A 12456-nucleotide genomic window follows, 5' to 3' on the forward strand; every position below is an offset into this window, starting at 1 on the left:
TGGACGGTGGAGTTTTTGGACTGTGTTGCACTGGGTGAACTGTGTTGTTGGCTGTTTGTGTTTTGTTTTATTTTTTGCTTTCTTCTCTCTGTTTTTGGTGGTGTTGTTTTTGGATATGTGTTTTTATCTTTTGTGTTGCACTGCTGCGGTCTGGGGGAAAAGGAATTTCATGTCTTTTGTGTACGTAGTACATAAGATGAAATGACACATAAATTGTTCCCGATTCCTGTCATGAAAATACCCTTTGGACCGCACAATTCTCAAATAGAGCACGCTTCTGAACGACTATGTCGATCCCACCCTCAAAAATCCCCAGTCTATAGACATTAGAAATACACCTCTATACGGCAGCCTCCTCAACGACTCATGTTCACGAAATACGAGAGAGCTGTCAATGTCCACAAATGATATTTGACAGACGCCCCATCTTGAATCCTGATGAATTTGAAAAAAAAAAATCTGCATATGCTGTTCCTCTCGCCAGCAAGTTTCCGATTTCCGAGTGATTATGAGCAACTCTCACCCAAAGTTAGGAAACGCCAAAGTAAGACTTTGGCGAGTTCGTGGAGATCCAAGTCCAAGCCATTCCATTGAGACGACGTATGTCAAATCGGGCGTATCAGAGGAGAGAAATGATCTGTGATTATTACATGTATCTGCATAAAACCATCAAGAGAGCACCCCGGGCCGTCTTACTGTTCTTTACATTTCATCTTAGTGGACACACTCACACTGGCGGAGGGAAGGTCTGGTCTCTCGTCTCAGGCTGAAGGGGACATGGGTGAACGTTTCTGCCGGCACAGACTGAACTGTCCGCAAGCGCATGAAAGAAACGTGGTTTGGTGCCGGAATTCAGTTCCCCCCTTTAAATGTAGGACTCGCAGCAACAGTTCTGGTCAAAGTCAAAGCAAAGTGGAACACGTGACCCCGATAAAGTCTACATAGCCGAGTAGAGACATCTAATAAAAGCACGCGCACGTTAGCGTGAGTTCGTAGTGTAGCATACACGACTCAAGGGGCCTGTGGGACGTCTGCTTTATCACACTCAAATTAGGCACGGTAAATGCTAATTACGGTGCGATTCAAAACACAGCCAATTATATTCTGACTCAGAGCAATACAAACACCCCCATCTCCATGACCTTGTTTACCTCCGAATCTGATGAAAAGGACTTGTGTTTGCTTTTATAAGCGCAAAGAACAAACAATGCGACGCTTCGTATTCTCTGTTTAAAAGCCCGGGTTTGATGCGCGGGGCGTCTCGTGGTGGCCACGAGTGTCTTTATTTTGTACCTTTCACGAGCTCTCCGAGGGGTTGGGATTTGCATGTGCTCAAGCAAGGCAGAGGAGACGTGGACTTGAAATCAGAGGTTTCTCCAGCCGTGCCGCTCTTTACTGCCCATGTGATCCCCACCGTGCGCCATTATACACGGCGGACTGCCGGGTGGGTTTGCTCATCACATATCACGCCCTGGCATTTCATTTGACAGGCCACCTATCGGATGTATTTCGGCTGAGATTTGATAAGCAGCGGCTTGATTTTAGTAAGAAAATAAATAAATAAATAAGTCCATTCAAAGAAATAACACGTTGATGGATTCACAAGAACGCAAAGACAATTGCACACATCCGTTTGAAAACACGCCACTGTCTCGTCAGTAACTGCACACTACATCACCCATACATATATATATATATATATATATATATATATATATATACATATACATATATATATATATATATATATACATACACACACATATATATATGTGTGTGTATATACATGTATATATGTATATATATATGTATATATACATACACAAACATGCACACGCACACACACCTAAGGTGATAGAATAAATAAATTTCATAAATTGACGAATAAAAAAAATCTACATAAAACATAATATCTATTATAAATAATCTTAACAAATAATGACTACTTAAGTAAATAGATAAATAGTAAATAAAAAATTTACAATAAATAAAATATCTATCTAATAAATAGAATAAACACAAATACATTTGAAGGAAAATAGAATAAAAATAAATAAATAAATTTCGTGGAATACATTCTGTGAACGCCCCCCCGACTGGGTCGAGGCTCAAGAGGCAAACGGGTGTGCCGGGCGGCGAGCGAGCGAGCGCAGAGGCTCGGGTGTCGGGGTTACCTGGGAGGCCCCGGAACAGGCGTCCCTCTTCCACGCGACGCTGGCTTGCCCCTGACCGACGGCACCTTGGCATCCTCGGAGGCGCCATTCAGGTAGGTGAGCTCCTGCAGCTGGGCCTGTCTGATTTCGTCATTGTAATCCTGAAGATGGAGAACGCACGCGCACGCACACACACACACACACACACACACACACTGGCTTTCAATTACGGTGTATTAAACGAGGTCCTTTATCTCCAGGGTTACAGCCCCGGGAATATCTAATTAATGTACTTTACAGTGCTGCCGTGACCGCTGCTCCTCAGGCAGCGCAGCATTTCAGATCCCTTGCTGATAAATCCTGCAGCTGTGCGTTGCGTTATCGCCGCGCACAGCTGCAGGTTTCACCGCCGGATTAGAACGCGCGATTATAATGGAAATAAGCCCTTGATTACAAAGGCGATGGGGTACAACTGTTGTGTGTCCGGTCTACGTCAGCGCTGGTGTCTTGCGGGGTGGTAATGACGGGTTAATAACTCCGTATTATAGGTCAAAGCGTAGGGGGCCGCTCCTGCTTCTGAACCTAACCAAGGGAAGTTGTGTCCCATGCGGAGTAACTCCTGCCGGTTCTCCTTCACTTTGTTACACCCAAGACCTCACGCTAGGAGAGCGCCGCTGACTCGGACAGTCCACCAGAGTCTCCGATAGCACTGGCCCAAGTGCCGGTATGCTCGCCCAGGACGCACGAGTCGTCTGGCCGGTAGGGGGCAGGAGGACGTGTGTCTGCAGGACAAAGCCCCGCCTGCGCCTCTGCAGCACAGACGGGCTCGCCGGCCGAACCGGTCAAACCGACGGAAAACCGGACCCCAGCGCGCGATCACCTGCAACCGTTTGGCACGACCGCCTTTGCCGTCCTTTGAGGACGACTCACTTTCCCTTTTCTTACTCGCCGCCTCACTTGTGAAGGGAAACTCTCTCGCGGCGGACAACGGACACGAGGCCGCAGCAAATCGACCACTTCTGGTTGACAAAGCCGTCGACAGTGGCTCGGTTTTGTGATCACGGCGTCGCTAGAAACATCTCTCTCTAGTTGATGATGGTATATGCTGATGCATTTACTGTGGGAGGCGCGGAGGGAGTGAAGGGGGAGGGGGGCGGCTGTCTCTCAGCGGCTTGTTACCGCTGTGATTCACTCGGGTCATGCGGACGCGGCGGGGAACGTCTGACTGGGGGGGGCAAAGATCAGCTGCGCAAAGCATTAAAGCAAAAGCAGAACGTACCGGTATGAGAAACTTCTTGATCTCCTCCAAGGCGTGACCCATCCTGGCGTAGGCCTCAGCCGGCGGAGCAAACACCTCTATGAGAACGTGGAGGTCTTCGTTCAGGTGGTGATACTTGGCCTCGCCGCTCTTCCGAAGCTCCTCTTCCTGTCGGCACAAAAGCAGCGGTGTCAGACTTCGTCTGTCTGAGTCAGAATAAGTTTGAGTTAGTACCCCCCCCCTTTTCTTCCCAATTGTATCCGGCCAATTACCCCACTCTTCCGAGCCGTCCCGGTCGCTTCTCCGCCCCCTCTGCCTGAAGACTCCCACATGTCCCCTCTGATACATGTGGAGTCGCCAGCCACTTCTTTTCACCCGACAGTGAAGAGTTTCACCAGGGAGACGTAGCATGTGGGAGGATCACGCTATCCCCCCATTTCCTCCTCCCTCCCGAGCAGGTGCCCCGACCCACCAGAGGAGGCGCTAGTGCAGCGACCAGGACACCCACCCACATCCGGCTTCCCACCCGCAGACACGGCCAATTGTGCCTGTAGGGACGCCCGACCAAGCCGGAGGCAACACGGGGACTCGAACCAGCGATCCCCGTGTTGGTAGGCAACGGTATAGACCGCCACGCCACCCGGACGCCCCTTTGAGTTGGTTTTTAAGGCAGCCAAGGTTCGCATACATTTCTGGACTGCTGTGAGGATGTAGTTCAGGAACTCTGTCCCGCACGTGTACACGAGGAGGCTAATTAGCGCGACGCGGATTACCACGGTGAAGCGAACAGGAAGTCGTCATCCGGCTGTCACACGCTTTTGTTTTGTAAACTTTCGGAGACTAAACATTTGTTCACTTGGCGGCGACGACACATTGAAACGTCTACTTTGTCCCTGCAACAGCTGCTTGTCACTCGTCCGCGTCTTTCTACAGTTTCCCGGATCATCACCGCAGCGGATCGTCCCGCCCGCCCCGCCTTTCTCGAGAGCGAGAGGAGGCGAGCGAGTCTAGATGGGGACGGATATTGTACGCTGGCTAGTAACAAACAGCCCTTTGCAATCTTGAAATATAATCACGGTGTATTTTTTCCCAACACTTTGATTTTTAGAGTCCATTAAGATGAACGACGAGTACGTGACTTCAACAAACAGCCCGTCGTTACACTCGGTGCCTCTGCTCTTCAATCGGGACTGAATGCTTAGGGTGTGCAACTGCACCCCGCTGTGCTGCGCTCTCCGACTTACTCAAGCGACGGTAAACCGCTGAAAAGAAAATCATGGTGGAAGTTTGTTTTGTTAAAACACACACAGGAACCCCCACCCCCACCCCCACCCCCCCAAACAAACAGAAAAAGGGCCATTGTAAATGATGACTATCTACCTCTGGCTTGCAGAAGACATGTAAACAGTGGCGCTGATCTTTACCAATGAAAAGCTTCACAGGCCATTCAGGCCTGACAGAAACAGGCCAATATAACGCTATTGATGGGGAGAAATAGGACGGCCAAACCCTCGCACGTCTGCCACCGTGTTGCACAAAGGCAACAACAGGTTTGGCGCCCCAGTTTCTTCTTTTCTGCAGAAACCCCTGCCTACTCCAGGGCAATCCAGTGGCGGCAACTTGCTTCCCCCTTCTCGCCTCACCAACGCCACGCGAGGCAGTGTCTCTGATGTCACCTAATTATAAATAACCTTCTTTTAAGCGTGCCTGTGGTATGTTAATGATATGGTAATTTCCCCCATAAATCTGTGCTTTACGACGGCAGCACCACTGCTGGTAGAGGGGCTAGTGTCAGGTGGGGCTTGTAAGCAGGGAGCCGCAAATGGAAGCTCGCTCTCTCGTAATACACACACACACACACACATATGTATATACACACACACACACACACACACACACACACACACACATATGTATATATTTATATATGCACACACACATATGTATATATATATATACACACACACACACACACACACATATGTATATATCTATATATGCACACACACACACACACACACACATATATATATATATATATATATATATACACACACACAGATACAATGCATTACTAATTAGTATATTTGATTTCTTTTTTTTGGGGGGGGGTTCCCTGCATTTCACGATCTCGCTTTCAATATTTAAAAATGTACTTTGGTAAGAAACGTCTGCAGTGTATATGCCCATTTATCTTTATTATTTTTTAAATTCACTGACTATTGCATGGATAAAATCTGACCAAAGGTAGATGATAAGATCGAAAACAAACCCAAGGGATTTAAGATCAGACGGTCAAAATCGTGAACTATTTTGCACAAATATGATTTCTGGAAGACTTTAAGAACTTTGTTGGCTGACATCAAAATATTAAAAGCCTTGTAAAGGTTAACAACATGGCAGCCTGGGCGTCCGGGTAGCGTAGGCCTACCAATACAGGGCTCGTTGGTTCGAATCCCCGTGTTGCCTCCGGCTTGGTCGGGCGTCCCTACAGACACAATTGGCCCTGTCTGCCGGTGGGAAGCCGGATGTGGGTATGTGTCCTGGTCGCTGCACTAGCGCCTCCTCTGGTCGGTCGGGGCGCCTGTTCGAGGGGGAGGAAGAACTGGAGGGGGGGGGTAGCGTGATATTCCCACGTGCTACCTCCCCCTGGCGAAACTCCTCACTGTCAGGTGAAAAGAAGTAGATGGCGACTCCACATGTATGGGAGGAGGCATGCGGTAGTCTGCAGCCCTCCCTGGATCGGCAGAGGGGGTGGAGCAGCGACCGGGAGAGCTCAGAGCTCAGAAGAGAGGGGTAATTGGCCAAGTACAATAGGGGAAAAAGCCCCCCCCCCCCAAAAAAAAAAAAACATGGCAGGCTGGTCTTGGTAGACTGTGATGTAAGCATAGCAGGATAAACAGCTGCAGATAATAACATTAGTAACGGTTCTGTTGGATGCAGGTGTACCAAAAACCCACCACTGACAGTACTGACAATGCTGATAGGTGTGCTGGTACACCTACACCCAGTAGATCCGTTAATGTTATAATCTCCAGCTGTATTTATCCTGCTATGCTAACATCACAGAGTACCAAGACCAGCCTGCCGTGTTTTTAACCTTTACATGGGTTTTAACCTGGATATGTCAGCAAACCCACTAAAATAGCCTAGTCATTAAAGCCTTCACTCTTTAAGAAGGAGATTTTCAAACCCAATCTTGAGAGGAGCTAAGCTACATACTGTATATTACCTCCAAAATCACAACGTGGCATTTTATCCTAAACACTAGCTGTTTTCTCTCGCCACCACCTCGCAGTCTCCAATCCCTTTCAGATGGCGCCTCCCGCATAAGGTGTAGTCCACATGTGCACACCTCCCTCCACTCTTGTACGTCACCCTGTGTTCATCCCTCTTCCTTAAAAACGTATCCTAAACACGATATGATCACGTCAACCAATAAAACCCACGGATCAGTGCACGTGCATATGACATGACAGGACAACAGCCGCCTTATGGCGCAGGACTGAGGAGACTGAGGAGACTGAGGATGGCCTCCAAACTGGCTCATTGACAAAGAGTCTGGGGGGGGGGGTTGGTCTCCCCACTGATGAGAACGCATGGCTCCGCCGCGGCTCCGGCAGGAGAACGAGCGAGATCTGCGGATGCCTTCAAAATCCCACATTTTCGCATCACCGGGACCCGCGGGATGCCGCATCCAGACTCCGAGATGAGACCGAGAGACCGTCGCCTTCATCTAATGCCCACTTCCTCATCAACGAAACGATCGAGGTCTCCCGGCGGCGGCGGCTCTCGGAAAGGTTATGCCGCGGCTCTTTTGTCTGCACCACTGTCTCACAACTCACTTCAAATGCTGCACGTTTCCCCCCTTTGGCCAGCGTGGGCTGTTTTTTTTCCCGCCAGAAACTACACGTGCCGCTGGTAGGTGATGATCGGCGGGGTGCAAAAACGGCGCGTTATCTCCTGCGGCCCTCGAGGCCCGGTATGCGACGAGAAGCGTCAGTGTCCTCAGCAAGCGCCTTAAATCGAGACCAGACAGCGTTGTTTTGGCTCGGCGTAAAACAGCCTGTGGTACAAACAGAGCCTCCCTCTTTCTCCCTGGGTTTAGGACACACACACACACACACACACACACACACACACACACACACACACACACACACACACACACACACACACACACACACACGCACACACAAAGAAGCTCTGTTCTGTGGTGGCCCAGCTCCCTGACCTACAAAGAGAATTTCAAGAGCTGTAAAATACAACGACATATGGCAAGACGCTGCGCGGCTGGGGGGGGGGGGGGGGGAGTGTCCAAGTGAGAAAAGGATCAACTGGAGACAATGTAATGGTTGTCTGACTGCGGTTTTTCTTCCCCCCCCCCCCACTCCCAGCCAAAAAAACAATGGCAGCATCGCCGCCCCGCCCCCGCCCCCACCGGGAGCAAACTCGTCAGCCATAAATCTGGCGCGAGGACAGGTGAGTGGTGCCGAGGTCAGCACATCTCCGTGACAGATCCTTTCATCGGCCGGTCAGAGGCAGCCTGCCATCACACGCTATTGATCGGGGCAATCAAAAGGAATGGTGCTATATGATAGCAAAAAATCATCGCCGCCACAAATCACCTGCGTGACAAACGGAGGAGCCTCGCAGGCGAGACGAGCGAAGCCCCCCCCCTTTTTATTTAGTGTCCTCCCTTCCAAGCCGCGCCTCCTGCATTTATTTCTCGTCTATTTGTTGGTTTAGGGACTCGTTTAGTACCAGCGGACGGACTGGCGTTTGTGTAATAATCACCACTGTTAGACTGCTTAGCCGTCCCACACAATCTGCAATTGTCTTTCCATTTACATTCATAAATATATATATATATATATATATATCAGTATAATAATTTATATATATATAAGTATTAAGTATAATTTATATATATATATATATATATATATATATAAAAAAGTATAATTTATATATATATATATATAAATATAATACTTTATTTATATATATATATATATAAAATATAAAGTATTATACTTTTATATATATATATATAAAATAATTTATATAATATTTACTTATATACATTTAATATTATATATATATATATATTTAAAATAACAATGATATATAATAATATAAATAATATTATAAATATAACAATTTACTTACAAATTATAGTTATAATAATTTCTAATTATCATAAATATATTGTTATATCCATCCATTATCCAAGCCGCTTATCCCAACCAGGGTCACGGGGATGCTGGATCCTATCCCAGCAGTCATTGGGCGGCAGGCGGGGAGACACCCTGGACAGACCGCCAGGCCATCACAGGGCCATATATCATTACATGATATTATTTAAATATACATAAATGTAATGATTATTTTATTATTATTATTATTTGTGTTGGGATATTTCCTTCTTGCATGCATGAATAAGACCCAGAACCCCCCTCCCCTCCCACCCCGAACGGTAGTTGGTGAGGAGAGAATGACCGAGGGGGAGAGGAGGAGAACAGAAAGAACCAAAGCAGGACGGAGAAGAGGGTGGAGAGAGGGAGGGGAGGAAACCGGAGTGTTACCTTTTCTTTGTCTCTCATGGATCCCTTTCCGAGGATGGACATCTTTGTGAGGGTGTCCTCCTGTAGCCTCTTTAACGAGTTCCCCCGGGGCCCGAGCAGTTTGCCGACAAAGTTAAACTGCAACACAGAGCAAGGCAGGATCAGTCAGAGCCAGCTTTGACCAAGAATAAGGAAAAAGACAAACATCCCTTCTATCACCCACACTTGCTTAACGCGGTTGCTAGTGGCTGAAGCTAAAGAATGCCTAGCAGGCCGCTTCCCTGGCCCGCGCCTGACACAGCGGGCCGACGGAGTGTGGGAGCCACTCCGCAGGCCTACGCCCGACACTCACAGCTTAACAACACCACACGGTACGGGCTAGAGGAGCTATCGTGAGTTAGAAACCTGCGGCAACAGAAGGCACAGAGCACAATGACAAATGTAAACGCGGCGATAATTATGCGGCGCCCACTCCGAGTCCGGAGTAGGAATTTCCCAGTTGGAATTTCCAATGTCTGACCCCCAAGCGTTCCAGGTGCACGATGCCAAACGTAAAAAAAACAAAACAACATGGCTGACCGTGATAACCTGCTGTTTTTATTGGCAAGCGTATGAACAGGTGAATTGTCAGCAGTGCGGCCCCCGTGCACATAGAGACGAAACAGAAGGATAACTTGTGCACAGATAACTTCCAGAGATTGCTTAGCATTTTAATAACACTGTCGACATGTTTTGACATCAATTTGCATACAGAACGTAGAATAACAACGCTACAACACAACAATCTTCAGATATATACACAAGGATTGACTTACACAGGTGAAATAAGAGGTGCAATGGTGCGGAGGATATATCAGAGATGCTGAAATGGACGCTAGCAGGTTTACTATACGATAGCATGTATTGTTATTAAATACAGGCAAACATACTTTACGTTGCCGTAGTTGAAGGTTTACCATTTACACTGTGTGCCTCCATTGTTGTGTGACGTCACACACAGCTGGAACAACGACTTTGATTGGCGGAAGTTCCGTTGTACTTTTTCTAGTAGGAGGTCGGAAGTGCTCGATTTCCGAGTGGTCCGGAACACAGCACGAGTACACGAGGCCACGTTTTTACACGTGAAGCGGCTCGTGACACCGGCTTCTGAATCGGTCCCAAACCTCCGCTGCACCATCTGCGCAGACTCGGGGGGAGGCTGCGAGTGGGTGCGGGGAAATGTATGCTGCTGTAAAGATTTCACAGGGACGCCATCAGCCGTTTCTGTGACCTTTAACCTGCTCAGACAAATCAAACCTTCGACACAAGTTTCTGGTGTGTCAGCTCGCTTTTCAGGGTTGCTGGTTAGCTAAGAACAGGGTTCAGGCAAGCTAATGCTAGCTCTGTTCAACTGCTGCAAAAGCATCTGTGTTACAATGTTGCGGTCACGTGTCCAATCAGATGAGATTTGATTGAACACATTTGAATCATTCAGAGGTTACATTTTCTTTTTTTGGGGGGGGGGGTATCTGGCCAATTACTCACTCTTCCAAAACGTCCCGGTCGCTGCTCCACCCCCCTCTGCCGATCCGGGGAGGGCTGCAGACTACCACGTGCCTCCTCCCATACACGTGGAGTCGCCAGCCGCTTCTTTTCACCTGACAGGAGTTTCACCAGGGGGACGTAGTGTGTGGGACGATCAACTTATTCCCCCCAGTTCCCCCTCCCACCCGAACAGGCGCCCCGACTGACCAGAGGAGGCGCTAGTGCACCCACAGACACGGCCAGTTGTGTCTGTAGGGACGCCCGACCAAGCCGGAGGTAACACGGGGATTCGAACCGGCGATCCACATGTTGGTAGGCAACGGAACAGACCGCCACGTCACCAGGCCGCCCATTACATTTTCAGAACCGTTCACACTCAGGCCTAAACAGAAAATGGCCGGGCCCAAATGACACATTTTGTTTGCAAAATGCTCCAACACTCACAAAAGGTGCAACAAAAGCAAACACATCCATCACACAACGCAACCTGAGGTCAAACGAATACATTCTTCCCAACAAGCATTGCTCAGTGGACAACACAATACGGTCATCAGCATGAACCAGTTCAGCCATAATGCCTGCTCCACGTCTGCAATGGCGAGTTCATCTATATAGCACACGTCATCACAAGTAAGCTCAACGTGCTTTACATTAAAAGGCAAAATACCAAATAGAAACACGAGCACACAGGTCACTAACAACACACACATTTACTGTTTGACTGCTGTCCTACTTTTAGAATGAAGGATTCTTGTACTGTATTGTTTTCAAAGACGCTTTACGACCGGAAAGCAGATTCACGAATATGTGATTTCACAACTACTAAACTCAAACTGATGACACGGTGTTGATTTGCTTTGCTAGAATTAGAAGCGGAGGAGCCCAAACAGTGCATTTTCACAGGGAAGGGGGACATTCGGGATTGGTATATTGGGGAAATAAACGTACCGACAACTTGCCAAAAAAATACAACCGTGGGGACAAGACTAAAAAAAAAATGGCATAACTCTTCTGGAGCCAGTTGACAAGATGAGCGGTCCACGTCAGTGTCCTTTTATATCCTCGTCAAATTAGATCCGACCGGCACCAGTAACACCAGGATCCAGTGGTGCCAAAGTCAGTTCCGATACTACCGAGTTTCTAAGACGCATTACGACCTGTGCCGGTTGTTGGTGCTTTACATAGTTATTTATAGCATGTGCCAAAAAGGCAGGCGAGCATATCACACGTGAATTTGATTCCTCGTTATGACTTTGCTGGAGCTAACAGACCATGCTGCACCCTGCACACCTCTGAGGTGCCCTGCTCAAATACTGGGGGGGGGGGGGGGACAACACACTTTCTAAGCGATCATTTATTTAAAATTTTTTAACCCCCCCCCTTCCACTCCCCAATTACCCCACTTGTACGAGCCGTCCCGGTCGCTGCTCCACCCCCTCTGCCGATCCGGGGAGGGCTGCAGACTACCACGCGCCTCCTCCCGTACATGTGGAGTCGCCAGCCGCTTCTTTTCCCCTGACGGTGAGGAGTTTCACCAGGGGGACGTAGCGCGTGGGAGGATCACGCTATTGCCCTCACTCCTCCCCCCCCCAAACAGGCGCCCCAACCCACCAGAGGAGGCGCTAGTGCAGCGACCAGGACACATACCCACATCCGGGTGGGAAGCCGGATGTGGGTGTCGGCAGGGACACCCGACTAAGCCGGAGGTAACACGGGGATTCGAACCGGCGATCCCCGTGTTGGTAGGCAACGGAATAGACCGTTCTCGTGCGCTGGTCTTTCCATACCGGTGAGCTTTCGTTGATATGTGAGACCTACAGTAAACACCCGGAGCGGACAAATTCAGACGCTCGTTATGGCGCAGCTGACAGCTGTTGTACTGCATTTTCATCTCACCAAAGAACCGACAAAGGATTTCAAACAAAATCTGAAATACACAAAAACAACATTTTTT

The 12456-nt window shown here is 48.5% G+C and overlaps 1 protein-coding gene across 1 annotated transcript in view; it reads right to left on the bottom strand.

The window, feature by feature from the left end:
* khdrbs3 (KH domain containing, RNA binding, signal transduction associated 3) overlaps positions 1 to 12456 on the bottom strand; it is a 131106-nt gene that overhangs the window by 41076 nt on the left and 77574 nt on the right. The window contains exons 3-5 of the mRNA XM_056298784.1: positions 9000 to 9116; positions 3433 to 3579; positions 2175 to 2314 (exon numbers count right to left, since the gene is read on the bottom strand). Coding sequence (XP_056154759.1) covers positions 2175 to 2314; positions 3433 to 3579; positions 9000 to 9116 — 404 coding nt within the window. The remainder of the gene's footprint in view (positions 1 to 2174; positions 2315 to 3432; positions 3580 to 8999; positions 9117 to 12456) is intronic.

The sequence above is a fragment of the Lampris incognitus genome, chromosome 18, assembly GCF_029633865.1.
Source record: "Lampris incognitus isolate fLamInc1 chromosome 18, fLamInc1.hap2, whole genome shotgun sequence".
In the NCBI taxonomy this organism is placed as follows: Eukaryota; Metazoa; Chordata; class Actinopteri; order Lampriformes; family Lampridae; genus Lampris; species Lampris incognitus.